The 18,345-nt window shown below is 40.1% G+C and overlaps 1 protein-coding gene across 1 annotated transcript in view; it reads left to right on the top strand.

Annotated features, from left to right (window-relative positions):
• MARCHF11 (membrane associated ring-CH-type finger 11) overlaps nucleotides 1-18,345 on the top strand; it is a 115,331-nt gene that overhangs the window by 87,817 nt on the left and 9,169 nt on the right. The window contains exon 3 of the mRNA XM_066253614.1: nucleotides 4,206-4,398. Coding sequence (XP_066109711.1) covers nucleotides 4,206-4,398 — 193 coding nt within the window. The remainder of the gene's footprint in view (nucleotides 1-4,205; nucleotides 4,399-18,345) is intronic.

Here is an 18,345-nt window from a genome sequence, read left to right as displayed (position 1 = left end):
CCGGTTGACTCAGTGGTAGAGCATCAGCCTGGTGTGCAGGAGTTCTGGGTTCGATTCCTGGCCAGGGCGCACAGGAGAAGCGCCCATCTACTTCTCCACCCCTCCCCCCTCTGCTTCCCCTCTGTCTCTCTCCTTCTCTCCTGTAGCCAACGCTCCATTGGAGCAAAGTTGACCCGGGCGCTGAGGATGGCTCTGCGACCTCTGCCTCAGGCACTAGAATGGCTCTGGTTGCAATAGAGTAACACCCCAGATGGGCAGAGCATCCCCCCCTGGTAGGCGTGCCAGGTGGATCCCGGTTGGGTGCATGTGGGGAGTCTGTCTGACTGCCTCCCCGTTTCCAACTTCAGAAAAATACCCCTCCCCCCGAAAAAAGGGCATTTTCTGTGCCAAAGCTCCAGGGAGCATGGAGTGAGCTCGAGTATGTCCTATAAAACATGGAGCTCTATGTTGACATACAAGTCTTTGAAGGAGGAACTGCTGAAATAGTTCATCAGCAGTTGTCCCTAAGACAGCAGTCTTTATAGTGGAAACACCATAAGTAAATATTTGCTGACTGTATATAGATTAAAGGGGGAATATGGCAAATGCTGAAAAGCCATAATCATGGCATATAGTTCTAGACTTTTAGCTGATTTTAAGTTGACAGTTTCACTATAAAGTTGTCCATTGATTTGCAAGAGCGATTTGCCATTTAGTAGAAGTTTCCCAGAGCCATTGTTGTTGATCTTTTGAAAAAAGGAACAACAATAATTTTGAGGCTCAAAACCTATAAGCTGTAAGGGTTGCCTATGCCCCTTGATAACCCAGGAGGCAACAAGATCAAAATATGGAAGTGTATTCCATGGGCTATTAGATGGTTCAATGTGCCCAAGCTGTAGCTGCTCTTGTACCAATTGAGCAGCTGCCCTAAGTTTCTCCTGAGAAAGGGGCCATTGGTCTACCCATACAAGATGATCTTATTTCCAAGTAATTGGGTCTGCACAATGCATTATTGAGGTAGCAGGAGCTACCAAGGCCCCTATGCTAAATTTTGATATCCTAATCCACACCTTCTGGTATTGGGTGCCATTTCTATGGGGGTGAGAATTCCTCGCTGTTCTTTCCCTAGTCCCTTGGTAGGCAAAAATCCCCGATCAAGCATCTGAGTACTGATTAAACCATTAGGACTGACAAGCAACGCTCCCATATTTTTCAAAACATCTCTACCCCACAAATTAACTGGCCATCCAGGGAGCACATAAGGCTTAAAAAATCCAGAATGACCTTCTTAATCTTACCAATGTAGAAAACTAGAACTTTGTTGAGGGGATTTACTCTGCCCTATACCTTGTAATTCTGTGGCTGCTGCATGAGTGGGCCAGGAAGGAGACCAATGTAGCTGCTGCATGGATTTAAAAGTATGCTTTGTTTTCATCTATCTGATGTGATTAATTAATCAATAGAGGGTAAGCTAACACATACAGTCACGGTAGCACACTCATCTAGGACAGATTGTAGTTGGAAGTAGTTTTCTATATTGCGTACCACGTGATTGTACTTAATGCAAAGTTTAATGAGCATCAACACTAAAGAACAACAGACATTAACACTTTATGCTTGTTTAGTGACACCAAATTTAAAATGGTTTAAAATGAAAATTCCTAGCAGTTTGAAATGAATTTGTTTAAAATTTTGTCAGGAAGTTCACGAAAAATCAACTTCAAATACATGCTTGAAATAAATTGATTGATTTGTAATGATAAAATAATATTGACTAGTTTAATTATTCATCCATAATTATGAAAGCAAGAACCATTTTTCACTAAATGAATCTTTGTATTAAAATGATGATGGAAGGAGACTTGACTTGGGGTGGTGAACATAAAATATAATATCCAGATGATGTATTCTAGAATTTTACCCCTGAAACCTATATAATTGGTGACATTATTAATGTCACCCCAATAAATTAAATAAAAGTTTTAAAAAATAAATAAAATAATTAGAAATATATTTCTTATAGAATTTCCACCAAACTTTATTATTTGGTTCTGGTTTCTTTTTTATTCATTTCTATCTTAATTATATATATATATTTTTAATTTTTAGTGAGAGGAAGGGAGGCAGAGACATACTCCTGCATGCACTGTAGTACTCCAGTCTGCTGGAAACTACTGGTGTCACGTGAAAAAAACCTACTCAAGACACAAACTTATGTCAAGAAGAAGAGAGGGGGAGGCCTGACAAGGGAGGCAAAGAAGACCTCCTGAATCTCCTTCTCCCTCAGCTTTTATTATCAGAAGCAGAACAGGGGTAACAGGATTACAGGGGAGGGAGATCAGGTGACAAGGGGAAGAATGACTAATGGCTATTTTGCTGACATGGAGAAAGGGCTAATTTGGGTCAGTACATTCTTTTCTTTTGCTAATTAACAAGCACAAAGGAAGGAGCAATCCAGAACCTCTAGGCTAATTGTCTAAAATCTATTCAGATGCATTCCTTTGTGTCTGCCCAAAGGTCACCTACTCACACTTTCTTGGTGTTTGCATCTAAGAGACTAAAAGACTCAGTGCTTTTACAGTAACTAAAGTTCCTCAATCCAAGTCATAGAAGGTTCAAGGTTAAATGGATGATTCCCTAAAATGCATCCCGACCAGGATCCACCAGGCAAGTCCACTAGGGGGCAATGCTTTGCCCATCTGGAGCCCTTGCTCCATTGCAACCAGAGCCATTTTTTAGCACCTGAGGTGGAATCCATGAAGCCATCCTCAGTACCTGGGGTCAACTTGCTTCAATGAAGCCATGGCTCAGGAGGGGAGGAGAAGCGAGAGAGAGGGAGAGAGAGAAGTGAGAGGGGGAGGGGTGGAGGAGTAGATGGACACTTCTCCTGTGTGCCCTGACTGGGTATTGAACCTGTGACTTCCATATGCTTGGCCAACACTCTACCACTGAGCCAACCGGCCAGGGCGGATTCTGTTTTTTTGTTTTTTTTAAAGAAACATAGATGACTTTAGAGAATGAAATATTTCAAAAGTATTTTAATATTTAATCTTTCATAAATGTAGAAATTAAGAACACCATAAATATGCATGTAAAATGCACATGTAAATATAATATGTAAATTATTTATGATGAAAGACAGAGAGCCCATGAGAGGGAGTGAGGGAAGTTGTGGGCAGTGACAGACTTACCACTTGAGGATGCACATATTCAGACTTCAGGTAAGTAAAGAGTTTAAGAAAATACCAGAGTCACTAGTGGGAGCTCATTTGTTTTTAAAGGTTCTTTAAACTGTTAAGAAATAGTTAAGGAATTCTTCTGACAAGCCATATGTTGCAACAGCCAGAGCTCTCACACAGAATGAGATTCTACAGGTTGTTTTAGGTTTCATTGTTTACTGACAACCCGCAATAGCAATTTTACTTTTGTTTCAATTATGTAAAAGTCGAAACAGGAACTAATGAATTATTTCAAGTCGATAACACCCTTCAAGGATTTTGATTATTTGTACTATCAAGTCTCTCAAATTACTTTAATAGTGTGCGCTTTATACAGTTTGTGAGTTTCAAAGATGCTCTATTTGTGTACAAATTCTAAATCTTGACAGAAATGGCTTCATGGATTATCCTATAGATAATTAAAGGTCAGTAATATATGAGTACATGAAATGTACTAATGAGAGATAATACATAATTTATACTTCCCTTATAATTTTTCTAGTATTTTGCTTTAAACAGCTTTTCCACTTTTGTTCTTATATAATCTAATTATTTGTTTTTTACATTTTCTCACAAACAAGAGATTCCCCTTTTTGCAGTAGCTAAATGTGTTAAGAGCAAAATAAATTTTCAAATAGAGGAATCCTTACCATGTTTCTTCAGAGTGTTTTTAATTCTGTGCATGCCTGAAAGAAGATAATGTGATTCCCAGGTACTAATTATTCCTCAGCCATTCATGCTCAGTGCTGTTATCTGCAATAAAACTAGATAAAGCTTGCAGAACGGTGAATTACTGAAAATAATGAAGTTAAGGCAACTTATTAGTATTTATCTCCTTGTCTATTTTGTATAGCCTGGATGAAATGAAAAAATTCATTGGGGGGCCGATCAGACTGAAAAGGGTCTAACATTATGAAGAGAAACATGGGGCTGAAAATGTTTTTCTTTTTTTCTTTTTTAAATTATACACAGCACCTTTTTTCTTACATGCCTCTGTTTTTCTTTCAGTGGCAAAGCATTTCTATAACACTGGTTGAGAAAGTTCAGATGATTGCTGTAACCCTAGGATCCCTGTTCTTAATAGCGAGTGTGACCTGGCTCCTCTGGTCAGCCTTCAGCCCCTATGCAGTGTGGCAGAGGAAGGACATCCTTTTTCGAATCTGCTATGGAATGTATGGTTTTATGGATCTAGTGTGCATAGGTAAGCCCATGATATTAAACATTAACAAACTGTCAGTAATTGTTTCTTGCAGCTATTACATTTTCAACAGTTGGATGTAATATAGAATGTTGTCATTGGCATGATCTTGGTTCTCCAGTTAATTAACTATCAGGGACATCACAATCTGGTTAATTTTCTCAAAAAGCATAGTATCTGTATTTCTAAGTAATCTGAATAAATGAACAAGATAATGCCCATTTTAAGTGACATATTTAGAAACGCAAAGGAAGGAGGAATCAAAGAAATTATTTGGGGTGGGCACTATAAGGACAGTCATTTATTTCTAAGGAATAAGAGCTAATTAGTCACCATTCTTAAAGCTAGGGTAGCACTGATGGATGCCAATGGCAATGTTGTGCATTTGGGGAGAGGACCCACACTTGGAGGTGACTCAGATTGCCCAAGGGCAGGCACTTGGGGACAGTTTTCCTTGCTGTCCTCTTTGTTTCACTTACTTAATTCAGTGGCTTAGGAGAGAAAAAGGATCAAACATTTTAGCTTAAACAGACCCTACAAAAAAAAAAGGTTTTCTATTTCTGTGTTTCACATAACCAATCTGTGTTTCCCTAATACTGGGAGAAAATGGAGGACGATTCAAGCAGTGTTCATGTGGGTATGAGGTGCCACGGACACCTTGATGGCGAGCAGTTGGCAGTGGGGGGCTGGCGTGGGGAGGGGCGACACCGGTGCTCGGAGACTTTCCCTGGTCCGATGTGGTTGGCAGCTCAGTGGGATGTGGAAAGCGTGGAGGTGGGCAGCTTGTGGTGTAAAGCCGTGGTCCTCCCTGTGTGGTTCAAGGGCCACTAGCAGCAGCAGAAACAGTGCCTGCAGCAGCTTTCTTCAGGAGTGCACACACTCAGGCCCCACCCCATGCCTGCTGATCAGAAACCTCAGCTTCATCTGTGGCTAACAAGCCCCCCCCCAAAGTTCTGATACATGCTGATTTCAGGGGACGGATGCACAGCTTGGATCGAATGACTGGGCTTCGAATCCTGGCCCCTGCTTAGACAGATCAACTTTGTCCATATTCTTGTTTTCTTACCTATAAAAATGGGGATAATCATCCCTAGCTTACTGGCCTACATAAAGGAAATCATGATTATAAAATAATGTTATTAATTGAAAGTTGTAAATTAAGGGCATTTGAGTAAATCACAAATAAATGGAAATAATTTAGATCACTAGGCTTCTACTCAGAGAAATGTAGCAGTTTTGATATTCTCAGTCATTTAAAAAAAATACATAATCAGCCTGAATTTCTCCTTTCTCTTCTTTTCTCCTTTTTCACTGGTACAAAGCTAATAAGAAAGAACACGATCAAATTTCAGGCCAGAAAGGATAAAATAAGGCAGAAAAATATCATAAATAGTATGTAGAACTGAACAGATGCTGCCTGAATAATAGAGCTAATCATGTATATGAGCAACTGCTATTAGATGTGGAGACGCTTATGCACACTTTTGGAAATTCTGAATGTCTGTACACATGTAATCTCTCTGGCACTGCTCTAAATAAGAGAATTACAACTTGTTCTACAAGTCGCTCAAAAAATTTAGAGATAGTTTTTCTTCTGATTTTCAACATAACTGTTATAAAATGTAGTATTCCACTAATATTCAAAGGGGAGGTGAAAAGCAAAAGAACCATTAGCCTGCCAATCCATCCTGGAGGAAAAAATAAATTCTAGTAAAATTGTTCAGTATTAACTAAAAAGGCCATATCTTTCCTGGTCAGGAAATCTTTTCCCTGAATTTCACAACTGTATTTAGTCTTATTATATATCATGTTTTGAATGCTAATGCCAGACTTTTAATCAAGATGATTAGAATTCTGCTTTTAAAAGCACATACATACAAACTCATGACTTTTTGACAATATATGATATATTTGAAATTCCTTTTAGAAATCTGGGTGTTTACCCAATTTGTAAAGTAAAGTTTCTTAAAAACAAACACCAATTGACATTTTCCTGGAGGTACTTTGAAAAATAAATTTTTATCCAAGTTTTAAATATTGACAATACTTTTGTCTTTTGACTCATCAAATCTGAATCTCATTATTTAAAGATTTATTTGTATATTTTGAAAAATGTCAAAGAACTCAGATTAAACAAGTCTTGATTTTACTTGGAAATCTCATTAATTAGTCTGTTTGGATTCAGAGAAAATCTTAATTTCTCCCCCAAGAAATTAGGAAACTACTATAGTCAAAAAAGCAAATATAGGTAGGCTACCAATAGCCCAAAGTATCATAGCCTGTAATAGCTCTTGCTAACATTTCAAATTAATTGAAATGTCTGCCTATTAAGTGTAGATAGTGACAAAATAGATCACATTCACAAATACCCCTGGCAGCAAGACTTTGAGTCAGAGTAGAGTAAAAAGCAGGTTTACAGTTTTGAGCTCAATTTGTTCGGCTCATTTTAATAAATATTTAATGGTTATTTAAAATAATAAATATAAACAATTTTAATAAAAAGTTAATAAATATTTCATTAAAAATTAATAAATATTTGTATGTGTCAGATGCAGTGCCAGGTGCAGGGAATAAAAATAAGAGTCAATCACGTTCTTGCCCCCAAGAAGCTTCCAACCCCACAGGCAAGACAGACATGCAAGTAGGTAACTAGAATGCACAAGAGACCGTAGTTGGACAAAGCTCAGAGAGATTAACGCTGGGATGTGGTATGCAGGGAGTGAAAGATTTCAGGTAGATTTCCTGGGGAAATGAGAGCCAAGCAGGCCACCAGATGAGTAGATGTTTGGCAAACGAGGAGCTGGTCCTCTTGTCACTGCCAGGGGATGTGAGATCAGCGTGATATTCAGTGGGCTTTAAAGTATAATAGTTGAAAATATTCTTATATCCCTATTCATCCAAGCTTTTCACACTTGTTTGTACCTAATGAGAAGGAGCAGATTGGCAGCTTCATAAATGTTCTTTTTAAAGAAGAATTCTGAAAATCTATAGATTATTCCAGAATAAAAAAATGTTATAATACAGCCAGTGTATGCAATGTTTAGAAAGAGATTCTTATTGGATTGTTAAGCAGAAATGCAAAGATTTGTAAAAAATTTATGTACTTGGGAAATTTATTTACTTATATCCAGCCAGAGTGAAGTTGTTTGTTGCTTTCATTTATTATTAATAAGTTTTCTGCTTTTCCAAGAGCCAGTTTCTTTTTGCATTTAAAGTTTTGAATTCTCTCAAGGGTCTAGCAACTATTAGAATTGAAATACCTAAATCAGGGCTGTCCAACAGAACTTTCCGCAATAGTAAAAACGTTGTGTATCTATGATGTCCAGTACCATAGACACAGGCTACATCTGGCTATTGAACACTTGAAATGTGGTTAGTGAGAATGAGAAACTGAATAGTAAAGTTATTTTATTTAAATTAATTCAAATTTAACTTAAATAACTACATTGGCTAGGGGCTATACCATATAGGACTGATTTCTATAGAATGGTTAATGAGTAAGGATTTCATTAATGTTGACAGAATGGTCAATGCATAAGGATTTCATTAATATTTTGCCGTGTCTATATAAATGGGTTGTATTTCCTAAAAGATAAAGAAACTGTTCCACAAGAGATGACTCAAGTGAAAATGAGTTCAAGAGGTTTAAGAGAAGGAGGTACTAAAGGTAAGAGGGTGGTGGTCAAGAGGTACACAGAGAGCCACAGAGGAAGATATGTCTTAAGGACATGGAGGTATAAAGAGATAAAACTTTATATTATATTTGGGGAGCTCTTTTTAACTATTTAAACAGATGGCATTCAGACCATCATTGTGCACCAGGAAAACTAACATAAAGGATTTAAACCACCCAGATGTTGTAGCCAAGGGCAGTAATTTAGGGAGAATAACCAGAGCAGACTCATGAAGATTCCCTCAGTAAGAAGATTTGCACAGTAGACAAAGAAAAGTTAGCAAACTCAGAAATGCAGAATAAATGCATGCTGATGGCACTGCGTACAGCATCTGGTTATTTGGATTGTGCACATTGGTCATGTGCTTCATAGCAAGTTTGGGCCGCAAAAAGAATATGTTTATTAGTGACTAAAGGATTGATAAGAGATGGCCATAAGATAGAGAGTCATTTGATTCACTTGCATCTAAAAAGAGAGAACAGTTACCATGTTTTGTAGTGTCTGGTAGAAAAGGGGTAAATCCAGTTTCTTGTAGAAGCAATGAACTAAAACTAAAACCCTACTATGGTTGGGATAGCAGTGCTTCTCCCTAATCTCATTAATACTATGAAGTAGTGAAACATTTCCATGTCTGGAAAATGTTTGACCTTCCCTGAGATACTAAGGGAAGAAACTAGTTATGGTTACACAATTTAAACATTTGGATTACTTTTGTTCTTTTATAATTTTTCTTAATTGTTTACATAAATATATACATATTCAAATTATAAACACCTTTGTATTTATAATTGTGAAATATATAAAGTTTAAGAAAGATCATTTTACTCACACTACTCTGTTATGTCACCCTCCCATTTTATAATTTTTATTTTTGTATTTTTCTGAAGTTAGAAGCTAGGAGCCAGTCAGATAGACTCACACATGCACTGGACTGGGATCCACCCGGCATGCTCACCAGGGGGCGATGCTCTGATCATCTAGGGCGTTGCTCCGCGTTGCAGCCAGAGCTGTTCTAGAGCCTGAAGTGGAGGCCATGGAGCCATCCTCAGTGTCCGGGCCAACTTTGCTCCAATGGAGCCTTTGCTGCAGGAGGGGAAGAGAGAGATAGAGAGGAAGGAGAGGGGGAGGGGGTGGAGAAGCCGATGTCTGCTTCCCTGGGTGCCCTGACTGGGAATCGAACCTGGGACTTCCAGACGGCAGGCCAACACTCTACTGCTGAGCCAACCTGCCAAGGCATGTCACCCCATTCGAAGAAACATCCCCTTTGAACATTTGGATGCATGTCCTTCACCCCTTTTCCATTAGGTTAACATGCATATAGGTACCAACACGTTAATGCATTTTATTTTTCATATAAGCAGGATCAGAATTACTCATATTGTTGAACAAATAGTTGTGTTCATTCAACAATATGATCTTGAGCTTTTTTTGCATTAGAACAGATGTACATGATTTACTTACACTTTCTTCTGTTGATGGATATTTTGGCATTAGGAGCAGTGCTGCAGGGGACATCCTTTCACGTGTTTCCGTGTGCTAGATTCCAAGAAGTGAAAGTCTAGTTTGAGTAATAAGACATGTTAACATTTTGCGCGCTAAAAAGGCTTTACCAATTCAGACCCCCTCCAATATACAAGAATTCCAGTTTTCCCACACCTTGACAAAGCATGGTTATTACTTTTTGACATTGTAATTGGTAGTTGGAACTATATATATTTAACATCATTAGAGTGGTTTTTTTTTAAATCCATTTTATAACTTTTTAAGTCTGCAGGGCAGTTTTATCGAAGAAAATAAGAGTAGCCACACCGGGTCATGCGAACGTACAGCTCATCTTTGCCTGGTGTCTTTCGGGAAGCCAGGAACGTGCTGTACAGGGACATAGACATGGTGTAAACACTCCACGTATTCCTTCTGAAATGGAATCCAGCAGAAGTGATAGAAATCAAAGATCACCACCTCTGAAAATCCCTGCCTCCCCCCACATTCGGGAGCTCTGGGCCATTCCCTTGTGTTACACTGTTGACACGGAGCATTTCACTCCTCAGTCTGTCCCTTTTACCCTGTGTAGACAGTGCTCCCTGAAATTGCTTTAAGAAAAATTGCTTCACTCTGTCACTTAGCTCTGTGGCTAAAGTACTGATTCTGTTATTGCTTGTTTTCTGTGTTTTTCTATTTCTCAGATTAAGGCACAGGCCAGGCGGACACACACAGACACACACACACACACACACACACTCACACACGCACTCACGCACGTGCATGCTGTTTTCCCATCCAGAACCCAAAATATTTCTCAAGGCACTCTTGTAATAATGAAATAAAGTATAATGGGATTGTTAATGCTGTGTTCCTTTTGAAAGCTGCAGAGATTAGGGAATTTTAAAAGATACTTTGAGATAGAGTGAGGATCAGATCAAAAGATCTTCTCCTTGCTCTATCAGGTATAGTCAATACTGAAAAATGCTCCTCTGCAGAAATACCATTCTCTCCAAAATAAAGTTTTATTTTCCTATATTTTGAATATAAGTACATTTTTAAAAAAATTTATGTAAATTTTATCTCTATTATTACAGCCCTTTTGAAAATCTGTATTTTTGCAGTTGGTAATATATTTATTTAGCTAGAGCAATGTGAAAACTTGTACACACGAAAACTATTTAGAGTTCCCAATTGGCAACTTTAATCCACATTTCATTATAGAACTTCCGAACAACGAATAAACACACTCCAGTCCTACGGTATTAGACTGCTGATATCAGACCTATCTTTACATTTTTAAAAGCCAAGGTAATATTTCTCCCTTGCTTTTGATATTGCTTCACTTTGTTAGTTTTTCCTCCAGGTAAAGCGCAGCTAAAAGTAACTTGTTACTTAACACATTATTGACCTGAAATTTAAAATGCACACTTTCCAATTTTTTTGACAGTATATAAGGAAAGGTGAAGAAGTTTGACAAGTAATTTTAGGGTGGTTGGTCTCGGTTACCACGCATGACCTCCTGGCCTGGAGGGTGACCAGTTGCCGGTCTGTTTTATGCCAGGGTTGCTTCCGCCTGAAGAGGTGCATTCAGGTCTTTCTGTGTGGCTCACTTTCAACTAGTAGAAAGCAATGAGCCTAAACAAAGCATAATTAAGAAAGTAAGTCAACTAAGGAGAAAAAATTCTAATGCATTCCAAGCAAATTAGGAACGACTTTTAGATTGTCTCCTGCTTAAAATTCCTCGTGCTCTCTGGCACGTCTCACTCTCAGCGCGATTCGGATATTGGCAATAGTTCCTAAAGCATTTTAGATGAAAAACATATTTAGTGAAAGAGTTTGTAAAAGATCAGCATTGGAATTGAAATGCCATCATTGAGAGCAGAAAAAAAAAAAAAGGAGTTTGCCAGTGAGCACAGGTGCACCGCCAGGTCCCGTGTGGCCGCGCAGGGTCACGCACCACACAGATGACTCTGTCTGGAAGGGTAGGAGTGATCAGCAGAGTTGGCCAAATGTATAGCCCTTCGGTCGTTGTGGACAGAGAACATTTCTTAAGCTGCAAAATATTTATGAATAAATATAAAATTATATGTATAAAATATAATGTTATCAAATCGTTCCAAGTGAAATTGAAACTGTGAAATTACCAAAAGAACACGCAGGCTGGCTGCGCTCTGGAGGGCGTGGTCCAGCACAGTCCTGTGCAGAGGGGCTGGCGATGCCTGAGAGGGAGCTTCCTCGTACTTTCCCCAGGGAGACCCAGGACGACAGGATCCAGTGTGACTGGACATGGGCCATCACCACATTGGAAATACTTTCCCTGTGGGGAGTGGAGACACTAACTGTCAGCTGCTTACACCCTCACACCTGCCACACCCCATTCAAAATGTCAGTGAGATAGATCCTAACACTTTAAATCTGTGCACAAGTATGTTTGTTTTTTTTTTAAATCAAAGAACATTGGAAGCTCCAACCTTCCATCCTACTTCATCCCCTCCCAGCCTAATAACCTCCACTACCAAGCCTGGGGTCTGAGCACTGAGATCATGCAGGAAAACAGCTCTGAATGTCAGCAGGTCAGCATTCAGCCGCAGAGGGGGATGGAGAAAGTTACCTAAGTGGGAGGCTGGCACTTTGCATTACAGAGCAAGAAGGTGTATTGCAGAGGGTATCACCCTTGCCTCTTTCTGAGTTTCATGGGAAGCACTAACATGGAGAAATTTGCATGAATCATAGGCATGTGAAAAAACAAACAAACTACTGAAAACCTTGTTAAATCTTGTATCACAATTTTCCTCCTGACATCTGAAGACTGTGAGCCACTTTTGTTCCAGGAATGCCTCCATTTCCTGATCTATAATTTGGTCAGGGACCTACATCCATTCGGTGCCACCGTTTGGATACTTAGCAGACCTTTGCACAGCTGCTGGTTCATGCAGGGCAGACAGGAAACTTCTTCCACTCTGGCCCAGAGCCCCTTGGGTTTCCCTTCAAAGTTCCTCCCAGGCTGAGCTGAGGACTGGGTTGTGAGGTTGGCCCTGCAGGTGGGTCTGTCACCCTGCAGACATAACTATTACTAGAGTTGCATGCTCTGCTAGCTTGTTTGGAATGATCAGTGGAATTCCTTCGCAAGTACAGATCATTATTTCCTGATTTCAGAATAGCTTAGTGTGCTTTTTTGCCCCAGGAAATGCCACAGCTTCATGTATAGAAAGATTCTGATGCAACGCGAGCCAAAGTCTGCTGTCCACCACAGCCCAGCCTCAGGTCCTCTGTCTCTCATTTCTGAGCACATCCCAGTCAGACCCTTTGGATGGGGAGAAACAGTGGCTCTTTATAATTCAGAATCCTTACAGAGACAACAATTTTTTATCCTTCATATGTTTTGAGAAATAGGCTGTTATTATCTCTTTATTCTGGAGGTATAAATTATAGGCTTTTGTACACCTTAGTCATACAGATGTTTGCCAATTTCTCTAAAGATTATTATCATAGTTAGTTATTAGTGATATTGCTGCCTTTAAAACCCCAGGAAATAAAATTGAAGGGAACTTATTTTGCTACTTGCCTTTCATGGTTCCTCAAATCTAATTAACTCTTTAGGCCTCTTCTGGGAAAAAACCCAACTCAACACCTTTCATTTGACCTTGTAAAGTTCATGTTCTTCTGGAGAAATATTGATGTAATTAGCAGAGCAGCTGATCAAATATATTGTTATTGTTAACTTCCATTCCCTCCCTAGGATATAATGTGACTCTTTGAACCAGCTCTCTCAATTGGGGGCAGTTTAGCCAATGAGGTGTCAGTCATCTATTGACTATTTATTGTGTCCATAGCCTAGAGTGTAGAGTAAAGATTAAATAGCACAGGGATATTCTTATACAGCTCATGAGCTAAGAATTGTTTTTACATATTGAAATGGTTGAAAAACACCAAAAGAAGAATATTGCTTTGTGAAATATGAAAATCATATCAAATAAAATTTTAGTGCCTTATAAATAAAGTTTTATAATAATACAGACATATCCATTCATGTGTTGTCAGTGAGTAGTGGCAACCTTTAAGAGACCATAATGTCACAGAGCCTACAATATTTACTATCTGACCTTTGGCAGAAATGTCTACTCTGGAATATAACACACACCCTGCTGTCCAGTGCTGGAGAGCTAGAGTCAGGGAAGTAGGCAAGTCAAGAAGGTAGCATGGCCACCTGCTGAGGCAGCAAAGGCACCGTGTGGGCAGAGAGTCTGTGGAGAGCTTTAGGAGAGGAAGCTGAGCCAAGAGACATTATTGGGTGTGATTGAGAGCCTTCCTGAGGTGGAGGCAGGGGTGACCCCAGTGCACAGGGCTGCATGGCTGTGATTTTTCACCCAATAGGGATGAAGAGTAAGTGCAGAGCAGTGGGATGCTGAGCATGCGCTACGAGAAGATGTTGTGTGCAGAGCTGCAGGAAGACAGTGCCAGGCCAACCTTGCCTTTCACCTGCAATGGTGGGAGAGGGATCAGAGGATGGGGGTGTGCTTTCTTAGCTGCTGGAGAAGGAACCACCTCTAGAAAGAAGCTGGTTAATCCGGGGAAAACTGCATTTTGGGGACTCAAAATCTTTAGGCGGTGGAACAGGATTCATTGAAATTAAGAAAGTGAGTGAGTGGGAAGTATTAGAGGAGGTGGTTGTCAGCAAAGGGTGGTGGTGTCAGAGCTTGTAACTGCAACGGTTTCTGAAAGGGACAATTCTGGACTGGAATGAAGAAGGAACAGCAGAAGGCAAGGGTTAGACACACCAGATTGTGTCTGAGTCGTCCACAAGGACCTGAAGTGTGTGGGTCTGGGAAGCTGAGGACATCCAGAAGTCAGGGGACATGCCATTCGTGATCAGGGAGAGCGGCTCAGAGGTCAGGAGGTAACAGCTCTTGCAGCTCACTCCGTATGTAAGTGTGCGCAGATGCGCTCGTGCACCTCACTCTGTCTGTGACTTTACTGCTTTCCAGAAGAGTGATTATGAGAATTCTCAACACATGAGGCTTGGGGACAGCTGCACCATGATAGAGAGCACTGAGTGTATGCTTAGGCCACTCTGAAATGAGGTTATTTCAGAGGCCAACTCAACTTGGGAAGGGGAAGTCTCCTTGGAAGGGAGAGCACTGGAGATTGTGTGGCAAGGGAACCAGGACAAGAAAAGGCAACTTCCTTAAACCACTTGCCCAAGAATGTTCTTCAGAACTGGCACCCGCCTATTTGGGGATCTCCTTGTCTCATCCTATTTTGTGGCAAAGAATTATTTTTTTCTAAAGAGGATGTAAATACGATTATTCTTTCAAATGACCCTTTGATGTATAACATGGAGGATGAGGGACTGGGGTGCTGATGGAGTGGGGACGAACTCCAGTGTCAGGAGGAACCACGGGAATGAGAACAGAAGTGAGGTCTAGGTATGTTTTCAGCTGCTTCCAAATACGCAGAAATGAGGTTGTAGAAACTGTATCTCCCATGAGAGCTAAGACCATGCTTTCTGCAACCCAGGCAACTTTCTAAGCACTTTAATTCAGTTTTCACATTGATACTTCACAACAACCCTATGGGGTATAGGTACTGTTATTACTCTTATCTCTGAGATGAGAAGACTAAGGTAACAATAACTAGTTTCCCTGAGGACACACAGATTGGAAGAGGCACCCAAGATTGGAATCTAGACCCTTTGGCTTCAGAGACTGTGTTTATGTGTCAGTTAATTCTTTTTATTATTTGGTAAAAATCCTTTCTTATATGCTGAGCTTGAATGACTAATTTACAAAATATTGTCTAATCAATAAAGTGAAAGCACTTCTTTTGTTGCTGCCTCAAATACCTGAGGCATAACATCAAGAAGAAATACTTTTAAATATGAAGGAGCTTATTTTATATTAGAAATGGAGAAATTTTTTCCCCTAAAAATCTAAAGTAACTATTCTGTGCCATCTTTATTTATTCTAAATCAACACAACCAAAAACATACAGAAACATTAGTAAAGAGAATGGAAAATATTTAATATGGCATACCAAAACCAGTCTCTTTCCATTGGTCTGAGTGAAACAGTTCCTTAATAAGAATTGCTTATGTAAGGAATCACGTTTCAACCTTGAATTCTGTTGCTAGATCACAAAATAAAATATTAAGGAAACCAGAGGTCTGAGCATTTTTATATTCAAGTTAAAAATTCCATTAATATTTGCAATTAAATGAACTTGACCAATGTGAATGAAATGAAAGAGTTAGAAATATCGTTTATGCTTAGATGACAGCTTCTGTTTGGAATTTTTACCCTCTGCCTGTTAGATTTAAGAGAAATGAAAAAACAGGCCAAGAAAAATGAAATATCTTATTATAAGTCACAGAGATAAATAGGTTTTTTTAATTTAGAAATTTAAAAATATTATTCTCACCCTGAAAAATAAAACGACCAATACATGATTTACCCTGAAAACATTGTGTTCTGTGAATTTGCAGTAGACAGTTTGTCCATTAGATAAAAAAAAAAGGAAAATTAGTTGTGTCTATGAGGAAAAATCTACTAATCATCTTCTTTTAAGCACTGGCTTTGGTCTATGTAATAGAGTGTGGGAAACAAATGGAGATCCATCAAAATAGATTACCAATCCTAAGAGCTCTGATGAACACTTTAGAAGATGTATTTTTTTTTTTTTAATTTTTCTGAAGCTGGAAACGGGGAGAGACAGTCAGACAGACTCCCGCATGCGCCCGACCGGGATCCACCTGGCACGCCCACCAGGGGCGATGCTCTACCCACCAGGGGGCGATGCTCTGCCCCTCTGGGGCGTCGCTCTGCCGCGACCAGAGCCACTCTAGCGCCTGGGGCAGAGGCCAAGGAGCCATCCCCAGCGCCCGGGCCATCTTTGCTCCAATGGAGCCTTGGCTACAGGAGGGGAAGAGAGAGACAGAGAGGAAGGAGGGGGGTGGGGTGGAGAAGCAAATGGGCCCTTCTCCTATGTGCCCTGGCCGGGAATAGAACCTGGGTCCCCCGCACGCCAGGCTGACGCTCTACCGCTGAGCCAACCGGCCAGGGCTAGAAGATGTATTTTGATCAGTTTTTTAACCAAATAGTTGATATCAGGGCCTGCAGAGTGATTTATTGATAAATTGTGAGGGTCACTGTAATCCTCCCCTCTGCTATCCAAATGCTGCAATGTATCCTTGAGGATAAAGGCCAGAGGAGAACTTAGCAACCCAGACTCTGTCTACTTCCTAGTTGGTGTAATAGCCCCCTTGGGCCAACGAGACACAGTGGGGATGGCTTGCCCAAGGCTGGCTGCTGAAGTCTGAGTTCTTGCAGAGTGTGCACAGTGGGCCAGGCATTAAGGGCCTGGCCCTGATACTGGGCTCACACACTATCTACCACATACCCTTTGTCAAGCCATGTTGTTTCTCTGGTCTTTGGAGTCCTCATGCCCCAAAATAAAGGGGTTGGATTAAATCATATCCCAAATTTTCTAATTTTGTAATTCAGTAACTGTGTTTGTCCACTTCTGATCCCTGGGATATATAACGTCATCCCTTTGCTACCACATGTTTCATCTATTCATGAATAGAAGGAAAGAATTGAAGTTGCAGCTGAAATGAAACTGATTCTAATCCATGCTTATAGTTTTATAAGAACTCTAGGATCTCTCTCTCACTCTCTCTTTTTTTTTTTTGTACTTTTCTGAAGCTGGAAACAGGGAGACAGTCAGACAGACTCCTGCATGCCCACCAGGGGGCGATGCTCTGCCCACCTGGGGCGTTGCTCTGTCGCAACCAGAGCCATTCTACCACCCGAGGCAGAGGCCATGGAGTCATCCTTAGCGCCTGGGTCAACTTTGCTCCAATGGAGCCTTGGCTGTGGGAGGGGAAGAGAGAGACAAAGAGGGAGGAGAGGAGAAGGAGTGGAGAAGCAGATGGGCGCTTCTCCTGTGTGCCCTGGCTGGGAATCAAACCCGGGACTCCTGCATGCCAGGCCAACGCTCTACCACAGAGCCAACCGGCCAGGGCCTAGGATCTCTTTTTTTTTTTATCTACTAAAGTATTGGGCTTATTCTTTTATTGAAATAATCATTACCCTAGTGTTTTGTTTTGTTTTTACCTCAAACAATTTTGGGTAGAAACTTAGATGATATAACAGTTTTTTCTAGTAAACTCTTTGAATCCTGTTACAAAAAATTAGCATTATGTATTTTCTAATGTGTAACTAAATTTGCAGCTTTTGAGGAATATTCTATGAATATATTAATGGTATGTTAGTGCTCCAAGGCTAGTAATAAAAAGATCAGAATTCTCCTATCCACAAAAGAATCAAGACATCAGTAAAATAATTGCTAGATTGGCTTTTTAGAAAAGCAAGTGGTGAGATGAATGGACAGCATCTTTTTTATTCTCCGTTTGTCTGGAATCCATACCCATCTCATAGGCTTTAGGTCTGGCACAATCATTTTATAACTGTCTGGCTTCATGATAGTTTGATGCAGGCAAACATTTGGTAACCAGGCCAGCAAAACAATGGGGGAGGCTTCTATAATTTGTTGGGACAAAAACAAAATCTTGTAGAAAACTTTATAGCTCCTCTATTCCTGTTAGACCCCCTGTGTGTATTTGTGTGTATATGTGTGTATCTGTCTGTGTGTGTGTACATCACCCCCACTCCCTAGCCCAAAGACCATTGTCATAAAATAGGGGCCCTTTTCATCTCTACTCTTGGAGTGTACATCCGTTTGTCTTTGATATCAAGATGTCACACTAACACTTCAAAGAACAATACTTGGGACCTCT

Source organism: Saccopteryx bilineata, chromosome 1, assembly GCF_036850765.1.
Source record: "Saccopteryx bilineata isolate mSacBil1 chromosome 1, mSacBil1_pri_phased_curated, whole genome shotgun sequence".
NCBI lineage: Eukaryota > Metazoa > Chordata > Mammalia > Chiroptera > Emballonuridae > Saccopteryx > Saccopteryx bilineata.
This window is presented reverse-complemented; position numbering and strand designations above follow the sequence as displayed.